Source organism: Manis javanica, chromosome 12 (genome assembly GCF_040802235.1).
Source record: "Manis javanica isolate MJ-LG chromosome 12, MJ_LKY, whole genome shotgun sequence".
In the NCBI taxonomy this organism is placed as follows: Eukaryota; Metazoa; Chordata; class Mammalia; order Pholidota; family Manidae; genus Manis; species Manis javanica.
The window spans coordinates 110,002,811-110,022,627 of NC_133167.1; the positions used below are offsets into that span (position 1 = coordinate 110,002,811).

The window sequence follows — 19,817 nt, forward strand, 5'->3', positions numbered from 1 at the left end:
TTAGGGGCCCGTCACGCGGAAGGTCTTGCAGTTAAGCAGAATGATACGTTCATTCGCCTGAGCGTCAAGTCATTACAAAATGAAGAACAACCAAAAATTTAACAGTAGCCCCCCAGTGGCTTCGAAGAAACAGTTTCGATGTCCAGCCTAGAGTCTGGGCCTCTGGATCAGGAAACATACTTAGTTGCCACGGATTGAGGACACCATTCCATGCACCCAAATAATCTAGCAAAGTAGGTGTCACTGTTTTCATTTTATAGATGAAGAAGATGAAATGCAGAGAAGTTAGTTAATTTACCAAATGATGCACAGCTAGGCAGGGCTGATTAGAGGGCAGTCTTCCCTTGCTTCAACATTGTTCTTTTTCACCAAAAAGTCACAATATTATATCCATCAAAGTGCTCTTTTTCTGCAACTATGAAATTATTTCATCATTTTTTTTTTTTTTGCTTCACTTGGTAAACAATTACCACAAGTTAATATTCCAGGAGAAATAAATACTCCATATGCTCAGTTTTAATATCCCCCAGAATGACTTGTACCCAGTATGTCCTCAAGATGTGCTTAATTAAGTCGGAACCGGGAGCTCTGCAGTTGCCTTTGTCTAACACACTGAACTCCCGTGAGAGGCCCCTTCACTGGCCCTTCCAGCTGTGCATCTGAGAACCAGAGATTATACTTGGCCTCAAAAACCCATCTCCTGTCTAGGGTATTTAGCACGTGGCGGTGTGTCCTGTGCACAGTAGGTCCTCCAGTGTCTGCATCTGAAGCGAGTCTGTACGGCTGTCACCCTCGCTGTGGTCGATGCTTCGTGGAAGGACTACTGAGGCACATCCCTGCGGCAGCCTGCGAGGCCCACGAGGAGGCGATGCGGTGATCTGCTCCAAGCGGCGGCTTTCACAGCAATGAATAGGGTCTGACTTGCTCTTGGCCTCGGTAGCAGCGCTCTCGTAGGATTGCAGGGTCACTTGACTCACCAACATGGCGAAGCAGCCAAAGCCAGTGCTGTCTGCCTCTCTCGGAACCGCTGACTGTGGAGCCTGCCACGTGTGCCCTCTTCTCAGGGCACAGTGCGTGGCCATCCTGTGGGAATCGCTGCCCCCAATGGGTCTCCGGAAGACCCCAGCCAGGACCAGCTCCCTTCTGGGGCTGCAGCCATCTGGTCACTCCACACGGCTGCCTCCATCCCATGGCCAGGCCAGTGGGTTGTTCTCGTAATCCTGGCAGCTGGCCCGTTTCTTTCTCTAACCTCTCTCATTCTCTAGATATAGATAAATATATAGAGTGATATATAAATATGTATTTGTCATATGTTCTTTTAGTTCAAGTTGTCCAGACTTGGGTCTGTCCACTTGCACGTAGGAACTCAACAGCTGTTATTCCCCCTTAACAGACCTAGAATCTCCCCAACATGCGGCCACACAACCCCTAGGGGGCATGGTCCCCAGGCTGCTCAACTCCAAAGCCAGCCCAGGCTATCCCGAGGTGATGCCCACCAGAGGACCCAGGTAAGGTGATCACAAACTGCTCGGCGGCTGACAAACCTGCTGCTCTGCCTGGAGGGATCCACAAACTCCAGTAATGAAATGTGCCCTTCAGGTTCCCAGAAACCCCACAGAGAATGGGGATTTTTGATATCATTGTGTCTCATCGACTGAGGTTATGCGAGGGGCTCTCTTTATTCTGTCCTTCAGAAATATGATACTTGACCAAATGTTTTGATGAGCAGCCCAGAGCTTGGTGACATCACTGAATACTTACAGATATGGTGGAAATACTAATTACAAGCCAGTCAGTGACAGCATTGACAGCCAGCCTGGCCTTGTGGTTGATGGGCCGTGACACCCCAGTGACGGCCTCCGGCTGTGGGGCGTCAGGAGGACAGGCTCTGAGAGCCCAGCTCGCCTGTCTCCTCCCGCTGGCCACAGAGCCACTGACTGCCCAACTGCTCCACAGAGTCATAGTCCAGGTAAAAAGGCAGATGCAAAAACAAATCTTTACCATTACGTACAGTAAAAGCATTTTTCTGCATTTAAACACAGTGTATCGTAGAACCAATGGAAAAGGACGCCTGAACATCTCTGGGGGCAGAACAGATGCAGAGATTCTTAAGGAAAACTTTTCAAGGTACTGTGACCATACCCCGATATCTCTCTGCCTCCCTAGCAGATGAATACAGCTAAACTCATATTAACACCAACGTTCCAATGCTGTTGACTCAGTGGCTCCCCCCTGCCACTTTTCAGCTATTTAGTCATGAAAATTACAGACCCTCAGTATTTTCAGCATCCCTAGAGCTTGCCTTACATGTGTTTCCAAGGTCGTCCATTTCACATGTTCTGTGATGTTTCTTGACTCCTCTGGAAATTGCTGTTTTTCATCAATGGTTCATTTAAGCAAGGGAGGATGCTTCATTGTGATTTCCTTTGCCCTCATGACTGTAGACTGGCTGCCACGGCTCCAGCCATCACAGCCATGTTAAAGGCAGAAAGTCCCAATGTGTTAAGTAGAAAAATCCTTACACCAGCCACATTCTTTGGTATCCAGAAAGTTTTTGTATCAAAAATTTCACAAAAGCTCCCTTTCTCCCCCAAGACCTTCAGCGTACTTCCATTTCCATCTCATTCTTACTATCTGGCCACACGCCACCCACAGATGCAAAGAGAGCTGCAAAAATAGAGAATGGGAATTTTTGATATCATTGTGCTTCATCACCTGAAGTTACATCATGGATTCCCCAATTTCAATTTATGTTTTGATGGTAATGAAAATAAGGGAGATGAAGTTCTCTTAAACACTTCCCTTGAGATTAAATAAGTGATCCCATGTTTACCCCTCAAAATAGAAAGCAGGCCCTAGAACTCTTGGCCATGTACGTTGATTCTCACACACTTTTACATCAGTGGCAGGATTCCACTGTATATTTTATACCCCCTCTCACATATATTTTTCTTTCATTAATTTGGGGCTTTGAAACAAAGAAGACAGAAAAAATAAGTTTATGAATACATGTGCTTACTAATTTAGCTAAATTTCTTTACAGGCAGGGTAGCAGTAATTCAGTTTTGTCCTACCAGTAGATAGAAATATACATAAGCTTTTGTTGGGAAAAATGATTTACACTGAAGTCACCTTTTCATTATTCACACCCAAGCAATATTTAAATAGCAATGTCTCTAAAATTACAGTTAATTACGTAAGAGAGTCATGTACTATTTGTGGAATGAACACATTTGCATTAAACCCTGAGCAAGGAGGTGAAGGGCTTATTACCCTAAATGGAAGGTGCCAGGAGCCGCGTGGTGCTGATGGAACTGCAGTGGTGCACGAAGGGCAGTCGATAGGCAGTTCACTAGAGGAAACACGTGGACTGCTTCCTAAAGGTGCCGAGGCTGGAGGAGAGCTGATGCCATCTCACCATGTGTGTGATCCGGAATGTGGTCTGGCAGTGTGTGTCAATAATCACAAACGGCATGATTTGACCGGTGAATATAATGGATAAAAACAAAGCACAAGCCTATGTATGAGTAGACATCAGTACACATGAATGTATTGACTTGGCTAACTAGCAAAACAAATGAAATAAATGTTTGAGAGTAGAAGATATCTTCTAATTTAAAATAAAATCAGAGAAAGAAGAAGTACGCAGCCTTTAAAAATTCTGACCAGATAGGCCCTGTAGTCATGTGCGTAGTTAAGAGGCATCTTGAAGTTTGGGGTTAATTTCTGCTACAGTCACAACTGGAAAACCGTTGTGTGATGCACACATGGACCAAAGAAGGCTGGTTCAGTGGGAGGCTGGCTGCTTTTGTCTAGGGTGGCAGGCTGTGGATGTTTTTATTTCCTGTTTTAATGTTTCACAGGGTTTGCTGTAATGTTTTACAAAAGCTACGGGAAAATGAAACGTAAAATCCATTAAAAGGAAAAGATGAAGTGACAATCTTTTCCAATCACCAGACCTACTTTAAACAACTGAAAATTTCTTTCCTAGTCAAAGCCTCTCCTGCCACCCTCCTTCCTCAGGCAACAGAAATAATCACAAAATAGACTTGCAATACTCGTTTTTTTAAGTTAGAGGTCCTTGGAGTTAAGATTCAGACAGACCAGCTCTACGCCTGCCAGGATAATGTGGAGAAACTAGAATCTTCATAAATTGCTGGTGAGAATTTGAAATGATGCTCCCAGTTTGGAAAACAGTTAGGCAGTTTAATCAAGATGCATTTACCGGTGATTCCATTCCTAAGAGCAATGTAAACATATGTCGAAACAGCATTTTTCATAACAGCCCCAAACTGGACACAATCCGGTACAAACTGGGGAAGGTTAAATAAAACACAGCGTAACTCACGCCAAGTCCCGCTCGGCTGCAGCAGGACGGACTCCGACCTCAGGGAGGAGGCTCCGCGGCGGGAGCCCCGTGGGCGACCCCGCCCCGTGTGTCCCCATCACGTGGAATCGCTGCATATTTCCTAATCTGTTGGCTGACCACATCTTTGAAAACTGAATTGTGGTGATGGTCACACAACCATGTAAGTTTACTAAACCTCGTTCAATTATACTTTCAGGTTAATTTAAGTAAAGTGCAAATTATACCTTAGTACTTTTTTTAAAGATTGATTTAATAGCATGTAAATGATGTAAATGACACCCTAATAAGGCTTTTTTTAAAAATTAGATGAACATTTCTATTTTTTTATGATCTGCCCTGGTTGACTATCATGTATTAGAGGTGATGGCAGCCCAGAAGTTAATTCATTAAAGAATGTTAATGACAGAAATCCTCTTATCACAGCGGGATAATCATATTCTATCACAGAATTAAAAAATAGGATGGTTCGGTCCTGGGTGTCAGAGAGCATCTGAGCAGATAGGTGTGTGATACTCAGCAGCCGTGCCAAATGGCCGCTTGGCTAAGTGTCAACTGCTTTCAGTTTTTCTATAGAAATTCCAGCCTTCCCATGTGAAAAAGAAACTCAGCACTCAGAATGCCCTGCTGTGCGCCACAGGGAAAGGCTGAATTCCCAGGGGCCAGGCCACTCCGGTGTAGCCTGGGGGGCTGTTTATCACGCAGATCTTCCGACATGTGGCCAACTTGCAGTTTCTGTACGAGTGGCCATTCCAGGTTCCTTGCAGAGGGCTCACTGCTGCGTCCAGGTGAGGAGGACACGTCCACGGGACAGGTAAGAGGCTTGGAGCAGTTTCCCCCGGAGTGCCCTCCTCAGGCCCTGAGGTCGCGTGTGCCGCGTGCCTCCAGCAAGAATCATGCAGGCATCATTAGACGGTACAGGCCTTCAGGGCTGAGTTCCATGAGCTTCTTTGTTTTATTTATGCTTATACTTTACTTGTATTGAATGATCCACATGGAAATCTACACTCGTTCATATTTTTGTGAGAACCGATGCTCCTAAAGAAAGCTGGACAACCAGTGGCATGAAGACAGGATGTGCAGACATCTCAGTGCCTCTTCCCTGCTGGAAAGGGGGAGTTACATCTCAGAGAAGGAGAAGTGTGGGTGCAGAGGCTCATAAATGCACATTATTCATTTTGTTGTAAGATCTTCAGCCTCAGCCTTGATCCCATCACCTCCCTTTAAATGGCCCTATTTTCAGGGGAAAAGATGAACGGATTAGGTGCATTCTGATTTCTGCAGGACAGATTCAATCACATTGCCCTGGGCCTCGGCCAGCAGGTTCTTCTCTTTAAATATTAGAATTGCTGATGGGGAATTCACCACCTCTCAGAGAGATGTGGCCTCAATTTGCAGTCATTTAGCTTGTGACACTTGTTGCACAAAGCCGTTTTTTCCGTAATACGGGAGCTCCAGCCCACACCGAAATGCCGCACTACCACCTCATATCTTCTTGAGGTCAAGCACCTGCCTCGCACCCCAGCATCACGCCCCCCAGGCGCCTGTCAGCAGACCTAACTATAAATGAAAGGTGAAACCTTCCAAGTAAAATTTCTAAAATGCAATGTTTGCTATACAACATTTCAAGAAAACAAGGCGAACAAACCCTGCAGTTTGCAGTTCGTCCCATGAAGGTAAAAAACAAAACAAAATAAAGCCTCCCACAGGTCAACAGAGGGCACCGACTTTATTTCTGAGGGACAACGTAGATCTGCCCTTTGACTGCCTCCCTCTGCTGTGCGCGTGGTGGGCAGCGTCTGTGCAGACGCGGTATCGCCCAGGAGTGCGCGGGGCCCCCTCTGCCGGCGGCTGCGGCGGAACCAACCCCCGGGACGGGACGCCGATGGGGGCAGCTCGGGGAGGCTGTCTCGTCCTTCCCCGGAGTGCGGCGACCTCCCCGGGCTCGCTCACGTCCGAGAACAAACGCACGGAAGCGCTCCCAAGGCTTGTGGACTCCAGCAACAGTCCGATTTCCTTTTTTTTTTTTTTTGGAGTCAACATAGCGTTACCAGTTTTGCAAATTAGAAAACACATTAAATATTAAGTAACCAGATGGTCAGAGAAAGGTTGCCATCTCCTTTATCATTAAAACAAGTGTAGAAAAAAAACACCAGCTTACAACACAGAGGAGCTTCTGCCCTTGAATGGTCTCTGCTAAAACCTACCCAGGGCCCCTGTTCCCGTTTGGTTTTTCATTTTTCCATCGTCTAGAAATTCCTTACTCTAACCCAGGTCCACAAATCAGGGCCTGGGAAACCGCTGCCGAGCTGGGCTTCCCCTCTGATGTTTCTCCATCTGCGGCTTCTCCCAAAGCTTAGAAATGCAAAATCCCAAAGCTTAGAAATGCAAAACACTGCAGGATAGTATGCGACTTTTAGCTTGAAGATGTTAATTCCTCAATTCCCTTTACAACATACGCTCATTCCTGATGGATACCTGATCACTTATCACACCAAAATGCATTCTTGCTTAGAATCGGAGACGTTTAGTAAGTCATGCCTGCCTACTGGTATTCGGATTGAAACGTCAAAGGTATCCACCTACCAGAATAATGGATTCTAAATATTCAAGAAGTCTCAGATTCACTCAATATTACAAAACTATTACTATTATTATGATGTAGTCTCAGTAACCTTTCAGTTCTAAGTAAGATTTAGGTCATGACATGAGCTCCCCACTTAATTAATATTCATATTTGGCCAATATTTCCTGGAAAAGAAATTAATCTTGGAGGATTACCATAGTTTATAAAATGGCCTTACGCTTGTCCTTTGCAAGTTCAACACACACCACGTGACTAACTCATTCTGTCATTTCTCTCACACACACACATTTGTACAGACAAATGTGATAAGGATGTAGGTGTATTTACCACCTACTGTCATAGGCTTTGAAAACTTGGAGATAAAATGAGAGCACAATCTGAGAAACAGAAAGGCCACATTGTTCATCACATTGCACAAAATATTTTGAGAATTGTTTTCTCCAGTAGATGGTAAACTCCTTAAAGGTTAAGATGAGGAAAAAACTTATGTTGGATCCCTACTGGTGCCAATATTTAAGCTTTGGAAATAAAGGCACGTGTATTCATTCACCCGCTGTAACGCACATTTGCTGATCTGGGGCTCCCCGGGTGGCACCGGCGGCTCTCGGTCACTGCCCCGCAGGCGCACGCGCAGAGCGGCTGCTCGCCCCGCCTCCCTGTCTGAACCTGCAGCCTGGGACCCAGGCCTCACGCATCACGAGGACCCCAAGTTCCTTGGACGGCTGTTGTTTCAGGGGTGGGTGGGTGACTCAAACAGAGTGAATTTAAAATCTTTGCTTTAAATTTTGGTGAAAAAATACTTTCTTTTTCTTCTCAGGCATACGAGGGCTGTCCCCAGGGGATTCTGGGAGCTACCTGGTGACCACAGTTGAAGATACTGAGCGAGGATGTCGTCAGCCCGGAGGAGCAGACCACGTGGGACAGAGCCGACGTCCTGCACCCAAGACCACCCCTTTCCAGAGCCACACCATCTGCAGGTTGCCAAGGTATCGCGCCCTGGTGTTTTCCACTACTTGAAACAAGGTTCCTAATTGATTCACACAGCAAAGAATTCCAAATCTCCCTGTCTTATTTACTCTTCACACAGAGCTTTATTACCATCATACAAGTTTGTAAAATATTTCAGGAAACATGGAAATTAAGTATGAGTCCAGAAACGTGTGGGAAATGGCTGTTTGACAATAACTGGAATGGGTGGGAGGGCCCTTGAGGAGGCCCATCTCCCCAAGCTTTTGGCGCCCCAAGCCTGCTGGCCTTGGGGTGAAAGAATGTATGCTCCCCTCGGGAATAATGCTGAACCTGCAGGGCTGGCCTCTATTGATTTCAGTCTTAGAGGGAAAATTTGAGTGAATGTTCAATAGGCACTTAAGTTTTAACTTTGCTGAAAGTGATGTTTACTGCAAAGAATGATTCCTCACCCTTTTATAGAAAACTAGAAGGCTGTGCTGAGCAGCAGATGACTTAACCTCTTTGTCCCGGATCATAAATCTCCACTAAACTCAAACAGTGGCCACAAAAGGCTTTGGTAACAGGAAACAGGGAACCCCACAGCTGCATTTTATCTCATGATGAAAGGCACCCAAACGCACACGACGGTCATCTCGAGCAAACCGTGGCAAAGGGAATTCATTATCCCGGCTGCTCAGCAAATGGCCCATATCAAGTGGCCCAGTAAATCTCTTGCTAACAGAAGATCCGTCCACATCACTGTTGCCTCTTAAAACTAGCACTGTGGATGGCGTTGTTTTTGCTGTGCTTGAACATGGCCGAGGGGACCGAAACAAGCACACACAAGGGCAAGGTGACGTCTAACGGGTTACCTGTGTGTTGGGAGGCCCCGGGGGAGCAGGGCAGTCGACCCAAGGATGAACAGTGGTCATAAAGCATTAGGGACAGCACCGTGTCCAGCTAGACAGGGTGTCCAAGGACCATCCCAGCCCCCCATCCTCATGCCCTCTGCATCAGAAAATCCACCTCCCAGCCTCACTGTCCAGTGCTCTCCTGGTTCTTACTGTCACCGGCCTGTTCCATGAGCTCAGTGACTTCCGCCGAGAGCTCCTCTTAACTGCAGATGTAGACAATTTCTGTCACTCAGATCTCAGCTTGTCACTCAGACTGAAATCCTTAATGGCTCTCCATGGCCTAGCAACCTGTATTTCTCCGTAGCAACATCCCTTAAAAACTTGGAAGTTTTTTGTTGTTCAAACCCTATCTTTTCACTTTTTGCTAGATTGGAAGCTCCATGAGAAAAGAGCTTGTGTGTCTTATTTACAAATTTAGCCCAAATTTGATTCAGAGTATTTGACTCACTGTTGATGCTCACTCAGCACGTGGAAATAAATAAGCATCCTCCACGAGGCCCTGTGTATAATAGCCCTGCATTGTTTTCATTTTTTAATTTAAACATTGTGGATGCTTATATGTTCAAAGCACCGTCCTGGGTTTTGAGGATATAAGTCAATAAGATAAACCTCATGTCAACAATCACGACGTTTTGTATTGAATTAGGGAAAACAGATTGGTTGCACAAATTACCCAGTTACAGTGGGTGGGCGTTTTCTATTATTAAAGAAGATGTCCAGTGAATACAGACAGTAGCTAATCCGAAATGCCCCATTTCGTTGTAATGTAGAGCTTTGTCGTCACTATTTGGGGAACCAGGAGCTCACGGACCTTTAGGGGGGCAAGGAATCACGTCATCCTTGCGGGGCCCCTTCGGCCGATAGCTGCACTGCCGGTCAGGCCCGCGTGCTCGGACCTTCGGGCCGTGTCCACGGCGGTGCGGGCAGCAGTGGCCGTCCAAGCCGGGGCCCGAGCTCCGCCACGTCGTCCTTCCCCCTTCCCGAGGGTTCTCTCCGCGCGCCCAGCTCCCGGGTCAGCGGAGCGGAGCCGGGGCACTGGGGCTCCGCGCGGCCCCCGGCGGGCGGGCGCGCGGGCGTGGGCACAGGCGGCGCGCATCTGCGGCCGGGAGGCGGGGACCCCGCAGGCCCGCCATCCGCGGCTCCTTCGCGTCGCCTCCCCTCGTCCACCGCCAGGGGCAGCGCCGCGCCTCCCCGGCCCAGCGGACGTGACGTCACACGCCGCGTCCTGCGCACGTGGAGCCCACGCTCGCGCCCCGCGTGCGTCGTCCCGCGCGCCGGCGCTGGCTGGCGTCTCGGTCTTGGCGAGCGCGGGGTTCCCGTGAGGGCGAGCGCCCCGCCGCCCCGGGTCGGTAAGCCGCGCGCCGCTGGGGGCTCCAGGCGGGGGCGGGCGGGGGGAGCGCGGGGGGCGGCGGGCGGGCGCGGCGCGAGCCCTTCTTCCCGGCCGGCGGCGTCCGCAGCAGAGGCCCGCGGAGGCGGCCGCCCTTCCCCGTGTCCGCGCGCTCCGTGCGCCGCTGTAAAACTCGCCTGGAGTGCGGACAACAGGCGCGGACGGGCCTCGGCCCCCCGCCGTCTGCAGGGCCGCCCTGGGGCCGGAGGAGCCCCTGCGTTTCTCCCGTCGCTCCAGGTCCTGCGAGCAGAGGCTGTAGTTGCCTTAGTTTAACCTGGGCGAGCGTGTGGAAGCCCGGCGTGGCTGTCCGCCCCGGGAGTGGCCCCGCGGAGCCGGGCGCGCCGGTGTGGCGCAGACCCGCGCGGACGCCTGGGCGCCCTGGCGGGGAGGGCCGCCCGAGCCGAGCCGCAGGGCCCGCGGGAGAGGCGCCCGCCTGGCGTGTGTCCGTCCGCGCGGCGGGGCCCGGGGCCTGGTGCGGACAGGAGGCCGTGCCGTTGGCCCTGCTGCCGGGGGGGGAGGGGGGGGGGTTCCTCCATCCGGGAGCCCGTCGCCGCCTTGCGCACGGACGCCTCGGCTCGCGGAAGGCAAAGCAGAGCCCTCACGGTTCGCGCGAGTCGCCGCCCCCAAACTGACACGCCTGGCAGCCGAGCCCCGCTCAGCGGCAGGCCCGCCCGCGTGGGCCCCACACCTCGTGGTCCCTCTGGCCTACAAGCCTTTGAATGATGTTGCCAATCGGAGCCCCTGGGAAAGGGGGGCAGCCTCCCCAGCTGTCGGACACCTTCTCAAAACTGCAACTTGGCTCTGCCCGGTAATGAACTCCCGACCGACTTAGGCTCCAGACCCTGCAGTCGGTATTCCCGAGTTGGAGTGTGCCCCCCGCGGTCGTCCCTTGTAAATGGGGTGCCCGGGGGGGCAGCTGCTCGGTGTGCAGTTTTCCTGAAAAGCCTGGCCCGTGTCAGTGATGCGGCAGATGGCTTTCGCCCGGTGTTCTGGGTCGCCGTCGGCAGCCGCTCCGCGGCGGGAAGAGCTCGGAGGCCTCGGTGGCCGGGGCCGGGCTCCCCTTGGTGCGCGTCACTGTGCACGTGCCGACTCGGGGGCTCGCGGCCTGTCCGCCCCCCGAAGAGCTCGTAGGCTCAAGACGCTGCGCTCAGGGGCTGCAGACGAGGCGAACTGGCTGCTCGTGGGCCCATCCCGGTCACGCACGTGGAGAGGGCCGCTTCTCTAGACTGCTGGACCCGACGCCTGGCCCCAGGGCGCATCTGATGCAGGCGCCCACAGGGTGGGCACCGAGGATCTGGCTCTGTTTCTCGTGCAGAGCCCGCCCGCTTTGCGCGTGGGCTGCACCGGAACTTGGATTCCCAACAAGGCTGTTGCCGTGTCCCTGCCTGGGACGCTCTTCACTTAGCAGTACTGCTGTCCAGCCCTATGGCTTGGCGCCGGCCACGGCCTTCCTGTCCTTAAGACTTATTGGTGCACCGTGTGCTTTCCGCCCACTGAGGTGCTCGGGTGGGCTGGCAGCCCCGCGCTCCGTGGGCAACTCCAGCAGCTGTCACCGGGTCGCCCGGCTTCGCGCCCTGAAACCCCCGCAGAGCTGTCCGCGTCTCTTTCTTTCTCCTGGTCTGGCCTGGTGGTCGGGAGATTTGCTGCCTCGCTGTGAAGATCTTCCCAGAAGAGCTCATCACCATTCGTTACCCCCCTGGGTGACCCTCTGGACACGGCGAGGTTCTGGGGACCTGTTTTAAGTTGGGGGATTCCACTTGGGCCATTAATGGGACGGCACAGTCAAATCTCAGCGTAACGACTTAGAGAAAACAAAACAATCCTCAAAGTGCAGAGGCTGCAGAAGCAAGCGGGGATATCGTACTTCCTGCGCCTGCCCGTGGAACTGGCACCACCATGGGTGTTACCGAAAAAGCCAGATACTAAGTACGCTCGCAAACGTCGCAGAGGCAGCGGGCTCTTTGTGTTACAGAATCTACTTATAAAAATATTTCAGGAATAAAGAGCAGAATAATACTCATTTCATTAAAGTAAAATGTGCAAAAGTAAAGAAAACAAACTGCTGCTGCTCACTCGCTGTGACTTACAAACCGTGGAGTCTTTGTATACACTGACTGCAGATCCTTCAGGTTTGGAATAATGTTATCATAGATAATATTTATGGAGCATTTATGATGTGTCATGAACTATTTAAGCTGCTTACATGTATTAACCTATGATTGAGGAGCCTCAGTGTGTAAATAAATCACTTCTCTGTTCATTTTCTTGCAAAGCTATATTCTAGTTAGCTAATTAAAAATAAATGAACATTTCCAGACCTGATACGGAAATATGACTCAGGATTCTATGTAGTGCTTTAGATAACATTGCATAGAAGTCACTGCCTTCAAAATGGTATTTTGCTCTTCAAATGGAGAATTTCCATAATTCATAAGTTGACCTTTCTATTTTGTTGTGCACTAATTAGCTGTACAATTTAATTATGCATGAAACTCTTAACTGATGATGCTGAGGGTGTCCAAATGGCTCTATCAATCAGTAGGAACAAATTGTGATTATTATGTGGTTTTGTTAGGATTTACACCAAATAAAGAAGCAGATTACATGTACTGTGTGCATTTTACTCTTGAAGATAATCGGGCTCAGAATCATCAAATGAACTATAAACTAAGATGGATGCCTATGCTAATCACTTAATCTTATTAACCTACCAATGAAACATATATTTATTTTGTGTGGTCTGCACTTAAGATTCTGTCTTCAGATGCCATCACTGTATTTTAAAAAACATTAAAAAATAGTAGACACTTTTTTTTCTTTGATCAGTATCCACAGCTAGCTCTCAAACTCAACTGTAAGTAACTGAGTTTTAGGAAATATATGAACTCTGTAGCCATTAGGGTATCACTGCTTTCCTGTTTTATTGTTTTATTTTTAATTCAGCCTCATTTTTTAGTAGAATTATACTTGCCCGTAATTTAAAGTCAGTGTGTTTTGAGGAGGGATAACAGCCTCTTGTCCCTCTCAAGAGAGCCCACATTTCAATTCTTTTGATAGAAATAGTTTGGATATTTACCTCCAAATTGTTAAGTATTACCCTTTAGCTGCAGTCATTGATTTTCATTTTGCAACAGTAGTTACCGAATTTGATACGGGGGAGGGCAGTTTGATCATATTCAGCCCCCCGCCAGCACGACACTTCCCGATTCCCTTTCCTCCCTTCTTTTCCGTGGTGCTTTTGCTTAGACCGTGTGCGTGCCCTTCCCAGCCCGGCTCTCTGCGTCCCGTGACAGCCTCCCGTTTCCTGGACAACACTGCCACCTTTAAGATTCCACTTTCTAGTCTTCTCTGCCTCTTTTAAATAGTTCATGCTTAGGTTCTATTTGTACCACGCTGAGTTCTCTTCCCATTTGGTATTCTGCCCGTTTCCTTCTGTGTAACAGAGACTGCCCAGAGGTTTCTGACCCATTTCAAGTGGGCGATGCCCTCCTTGGTTTCTTCTCCATCCTCCTGAGGGCCGCCTCGTCTCAGTTCCTCTCGGATACCCAGCTTCCCTCGATTCACGTCTCCTTGTTTCATTCACGTTGGTGGTGTGCCCCTCCTATACCATTCCAAGTGTGAACATTCACGAGTCACGTTTTTGAGAATTTGTCAGCCCCCAGTTGTCTTCAGTATACCATTGTTCTTAGTTGACAGCTTTGTGATCGATTCCTTTAAACTAGAAGGGTATTCCATTTTTTTTCTAGCTGCCAGTGATGTTTTTGAGAATCTAATGCTATTTATTGATCAGAGGTTCAAACCATCAAGAAGTCATAACAATTATGAACATATAAACACTAATCAAGAGATCCTCAAAATACAGGAAGTAAAAATGAAGGGACAGACAGACAATTCTACAGTGATGTCCGGAAATTCCAGTTCCTTGCTTTCAGTACTGGGTAGGATGGCGAGACATGACCAGTGAAAAAGCAGAGGAACAGCACTGATTAAATGGGTCCGGAAGAGGTGTGCCACACTGCACACAGAACAGGCACGTGTAGTTTTTCACGTGCACATGGGACGTCCACCAGGGTAGAGCACAGACTGTCTGCTGTTGGGCTACAGAACGAGTCTCAATAAGCAAAAAGATGGAACTTATCCAAGTATCTTCTCCAGCCCCAATGGAATGAACTGGAAGTCAACAGTATACAATGTCCTCCCTCCCTTGAAACAACTCTGACGGTGTGTACTTCGTGGGACAGGAGTGGAGCCTTCCCTGCTGATGTTTGTTACTGTTTCCATGGCATATGTTTATGCCTCCTTTTGCATTCACTCTGTGTTTTTGGATCTAAAGCAAGTTCTTGTCGACAGCATATAATTGATCATTTTTTAAATCCATTCTTCCATTCTCAGCTTTCAGTTGGAAAGTTTAATCATGTGTAAGATAATTTTATATGTCAGATTGGCTAGACTGGTTCTAAGTGTTCAGCCAAACCCTAGTCTAGATGCTGCTATGAAGGTATTTTGTAGATATGCCAAGAGGGAATTATTTTTTTTGAATTTTTATTTATCCTGTATGCATATTATAATACATTTTTGATCTGTGGTTTCATGCCTTTCATCAGTTTTATACAATTTTCAGCCATTGTCCTCTCTGCCTCTCTGTCTCAGTTTCTTTTGGTCTTTTTAAATATATTGATTTGACTTTGTTGTATCCTAGACCTTGTAATTTGATTTCTGAATACCCTATTGGTCTTTTCCTATTGCGTTTTTTTCTCTTTAAAATGCTTTATTTTTAAAAATAAACTTTATTTATAATAGTTTTATATTTATTAAAAAATGAACTGATAGGACACAGTTTCCATATACCTTTCTATGCAGTTTCCCCACTAACACGTATGTTGGTGTGGTACAGTTAGCGTGAACAAAACTATCGATGAATTATTAACTAAGTAAAGTCATAGTTTACTGAGCTTTCCTTAGTTTTACTTAGTGTCCTTGCTGTTCTAGGATCCCCCGTGGATACGGTGCCGCGTCTGGCTGTCGCCATGCTGCCCTACGTCGCTGTGACCGTTGCGCAGTGTCGCTTCTTTTTGATGAGCTCTGGTAAGGTAAGGTTGCCCTTCTGATGGAATTTGTTGAATATTTTCGTCATGATGCTGCTGGGATTATGTGTTTTGAGGAAAAGACCACAGAGGCATGATTTCTGACGCCGTGTTGGCCTTGGTGCCCACCCGGGTGCCCCCAGGTCCCTCCAGGGCCAAGTCCCGCCAGCCGCCCCCGCCCTGTGCTGCGCTCTGGAGGGTGCCCCCTGCATCAGCCCCGCTGGCACGGTGACGGGCCAGGCTCGCCTCCCTTGAATGCAGAATGTTTGCATAAGTTACTGGGAATTCTGCGGCTTCTCTCCTGCCCCATGTATGTATTCACAGAGACATAGACTCGTGGGTATTTACTTCATAGCTGTGTGTCACCTAATGCTACTTACTTTTTTCACTGAAATCAGTCCCATTTTTGGCCAATGGCAGTTCCTTCTGTTGTTGCTTTGACAAACCCCCACCGGGTGTTTTGTTGGCTTCTTGCTTTCGTTTTCATTTTGGGCTCCACCACCTCATGTTCTGTTACTGCGCATGGCTCCAGGTCGAGTCATACCGAGTCAGCCATTTCTCTGGAGAGCCTCCTTCCTTCTCTTGGGGAATGGCGTCGGGAATCACGGTGCAGGCCCTGAGTGTTTCCGTCGCCGCCAGGGCGGCGGTTCCTTTCGCCGGCTTGCGGCAGAGCAGCAGTTGTGTGTATGCACATGTCCGCAGCTGCCTCTCTCTGTGACTGTCCATGTCTCCGCTGGCCGAAGGCCGTCACACTGGCCTCTCCAGCCCCAGCCCGTCGCCACACAGATCATTCTGGACTGCTCCCTGCTGTTCTGTGAGTTCCCACTGCAGGCGTGAGGAGTGGCTCCCCACATCTGCCGCCCGATGACTTGGTCCTTCAGTTCCAGCGCATCTGTGCAGCAGAATCAGAGTCGCTGACCTGTAGCCCCTGGGTTCACAGCTCTGGCAACCCCAGCAGCCATGCGGCTCCTTGGTCCCTGGCCTCGCAGGCCTCCCTCCCTACAGGTCCTAGGTCCGCCCCGCCCCACCTCGGGTGAGGGTGGCTCACATGTGAAACACATTCTATTCTCCCGTCGGTCGCCATTTCTCCCAGGGCCTTCCCAGCCTTCCAGGTGAATTTTTTTGTAAATTACATGCATCCAGTTTCATTCTTTGATCTAGAATGTCGAATGGGTTTTGAGAAATGCAGTGTCCCATATTCACCTTTACAGAAGCATACAGAATAGGTCACTGCTTTTAAAATCCTTCAACTGTCCATTTCTCCATTCCTCCCCGTGGCCCCGGGCAGCCGCCGGTCATTTCATCATCTTCATGGTTTGCCATTTCCGGATGCTGTGTGATGGGTTTCATGTGGTACCTGGACTCTTCAGACTGGATTCTTTCACTTCACAGGATGCATTTAAGGTTCTTGCATATCTCGGTTTGCTATCTTACTGAGAATGCCCCACCCTGCAGCCATGCAGGACTGCAGTTTGTTTATCCTTTACCCATCGGAGGGAGGGAGTCTTGGCTGCTGGCAGTCTGGCTGAGAGTGTAGCTGTTTGTGAGCACTCCATTGGGCATATTCCTGGGGGCACAACTGCTGCACCCGACGGTAGGACCGTGCTTGTCCTCGTAAAGCTGGCGGATTGTCTTCTGCAGCGGCTGCTGCGCCCCACGAGCAAGGAGGAGCTCCTGCTGCCCCACGGCCTTGACCGGACCGTGACACTGTCCGCTTCTGCATTGTTGCCGTTCTGATGGGCGCACGTGGCGTCACTGCGACCGAATTGCAGTTCCTTGAGTTGGCCGTGTTGCCACATGCTGATTTGCCATTTATGTGTCTGTTCTGGTCACGTGTCCCCTCAGCCCTTCTGCCTGTTTTTAAATTGGATTGATTGTTATGAGTGAATATAAAACTTCCTTGTGTATTTTGAATAGAAGTCTTTCATCAGATGAGTAGTTTGCATATATTTTCTCCCAGTAAATGGCTTATTTGTGTTTCCTTTATCAGTGTTTTTCACAGAGCTTAAGTTTTTCATTGTAGTAAATTCTTGCTATCATTTATTTAGCGCTCACTAGATACGGTTGCGGTAGTTGTTCTGATTGTATGGTGGCCGTGCTGCTCACAGTGGCAGTGATAGCGGTGACGGTGGCAATGCCTTCCTGTGAGTGGAATCCATTATTGTACAGAGAAGAGCCCCAGATACATGCCCTGCCCCCTTCATCATTCAGCTCAAGTTGAATTCTGATTCATAAAATACGTTGCTGATGAAAATCCAGCATTAATATTAACATCACACAAAGGAACCATAGAAAACTGCATTTGGGAACTACACATTTTGGAAAGCCTAGATTAAAAGCTTTGAGAGAACAAGCCCACTTTTATTCCCTTGTGTTACAAATATGACATTTTGGTATATTTTTGTTTTTCATTTGGTAATATTCCTTGATTTGATTTTGAATGTATGTGCACAGAGCCACAAATACAGGTATCCAGACTTCTGTACTGATAAAAAGCTCTTGCTAATATAAGAACTTAATCTTGTTAGGAATTAAGAATCTAACCACTTTTAGAACACACTGAATTTCAGTTTTACGGTTCTGAAAAATACAGAAAAACTTCTCTGGAATAAATCCTTAGGTGCTGACTATTTCTAAAGGACTCAGGGATACAAAAAAAATCTTTAGAATGTATTGGCTGTATTGGTAATTCAGTTTTAGTTAAGACAACAGGTCATTTCTCATGAACCCAGAAACAAAAGAACAGTTTCCTACATCACAGCCTGGAACACTTGGAAAACTTGGACTCATTTCCCATGGTTCACACACAGTCTGGGGTTTGGCTGGTGGACATCAGTCCACCACTGATTGCTGCCGAGCATGTTGATCTGTTTCTTTCCAAACTTCTGGTCCGCACCCGGGGAGAGCAGGGATGTCACCTCTGCAGTATTGACGTGTGTGAAGTGACCACCTGGGGCAGCCCTGCGTCTGTCACGTCATGTCCTGAGGTGCAGTGCACCGTTGCCAGCTCGTGTCTGCGGCTGTTCGCTCTGCTGGAACGCATGTTGCTGCGCGGTCAGCGGCCCGAGGAGGCAGCCCCCCCAGTCCTAGCAGCCATGCCTCTCTCCCCTCATCAGAACTCATTTTAGGGCACTGCTGCAGCTTGTAAGCGATTCTGGTGATGTTCCAACTCAATTTCTGCCAGGTTGCTAAGATCTGTGTTCTCGCTCACACGTGTGTTGGGAATAGTGAGTCCCACGCCCTGTCCCTGTTCTGGGGCCTCTGCAGCCAGTGTTTGCTTTAATCCCCACAGCTTGAGGACTTCCTCTTTCTCAGCAGTCTCGCCACTTAACTGCGGCGGGAATCTGAGTGGTGGCCAGCTGTCACTACCTGTTTCTGCTCTGGGGTGAGGCATCCCATGCTCTGCTGCCCTCACCTTAGGCCCACCTGCAGGCCTCAGTGGCATCTCTCAGTTCACTTCCACGCCCGCTACCTGCTGCCTGAGATTCTTCCCCTAGCACTGTCCTGGCTCTGCCCCCAGTGTCTGTCTTGGCCCATTTCTGTATCTTGTTCCTTAGCCACGTTCCTTCCTGTCTTCTGCTTTCCACGTCCATTTCCATTTCCTAAAAGAGCTGGCATGAAAAAGGTTAGGAGCCATTTTTGAAATGGTAAGAGGATTGCGTCTTAAGTAGGGACTCCACAGCATCTTACTGTGCCGATGGATAGTGACTGTAATGGGGTATGTGGGGGGGACTTGATAATGGGGGGCAGTGTTGTAACTACAGTGTTGCTCATGTGAAGCCTTCATCAGATTGTATAGCAATGATACCTTAATAAAAAAATATATATATAGGACCAAAAAAAGAGGATCCCGTCTTCCAGTATACTGATCCTTATATCACAATGCGACATCCCTCGGTGTCTCTGGCAATTTTCTTTGCTCCAAACTCTGCTTTATCTGATACTAATATAGCTACATTTTTAAAACCTATTTACGTGGTGTGCATTTTCCCATCCTTTTACTTTCAGCTTACCAGTGGCATTGGATTTTGTGAGTTTCTTGTAAACAGCACGTAGCTGGAGTTTTTTAGTCTGCCTGCCAGTCTCTGCATTTAATCAGTGTATTCAGACCATTTACATGTAAACTAGTGATTAACATGTCAGAATCTGTCTATCATTGTATTGTTTTGTGTTTATGTCCTCTGTTTCTTGTTTCTCTGTCTTTCCTTTCCTTTCTGCGGGTTACCTTCTGAAAACCCTTCAGGATTCCATCTAGATGTAGTTCAGAGCTCTTGAGTGTGTCTCTGTATAGTTTTTATGGTGTTGCCCTGGTTATCACGATAAGCGTGTTTCTCACCACATTCTCCTGTTGCTGATACGTCACCACTTTGATTAAAATGTGGACGCCTCATTTCCTTTAGATGGTTCTAGCATCCCCACACTTACATACACTTGCGTTCTGTCTCTGAGGGTGTGAGACATGCTGTGTCTGGCTCACCACGCGTGATGATAGATCCATCGGGAGAAGGTAGTCTCTTGTATCAACTCACAC

The 19,817-nt window shown here is 48.5% G+C and overlaps 1 protein-coding gene across 1 annotated transcript in view; it reads left to right on the forward strand.

Annotated features, from left to right (window-relative positions):
• Positions 1-1,437: 1,437 nt before the first annotated feature.
• The window catches only part of LOC108403955 (uncharacterized), a 169,418-nt gene continuing 151,038 nt past the window's right edge, over positions 1,438-19,817 (forward strand). Inside the window, exons 1-4 of the mRNA XM_073219298.1 lie at positions 1,438-1,508; positions 5,123-5,180; positions 9,633-10,164; positions 15,192-15,287. Of these exons, the coding sequence (XP_073075399.1) occupies positions 1,438-1,508; positions 5,123-5,180; positions 9,633-10,164; positions 15,192-15,287 (757 nt within the window). The remainder of the gene's footprint in view (positions 1,509-5,122; positions 5,181-9,632; positions 10,165-15,191; positions 15,288-19,817) is intronic.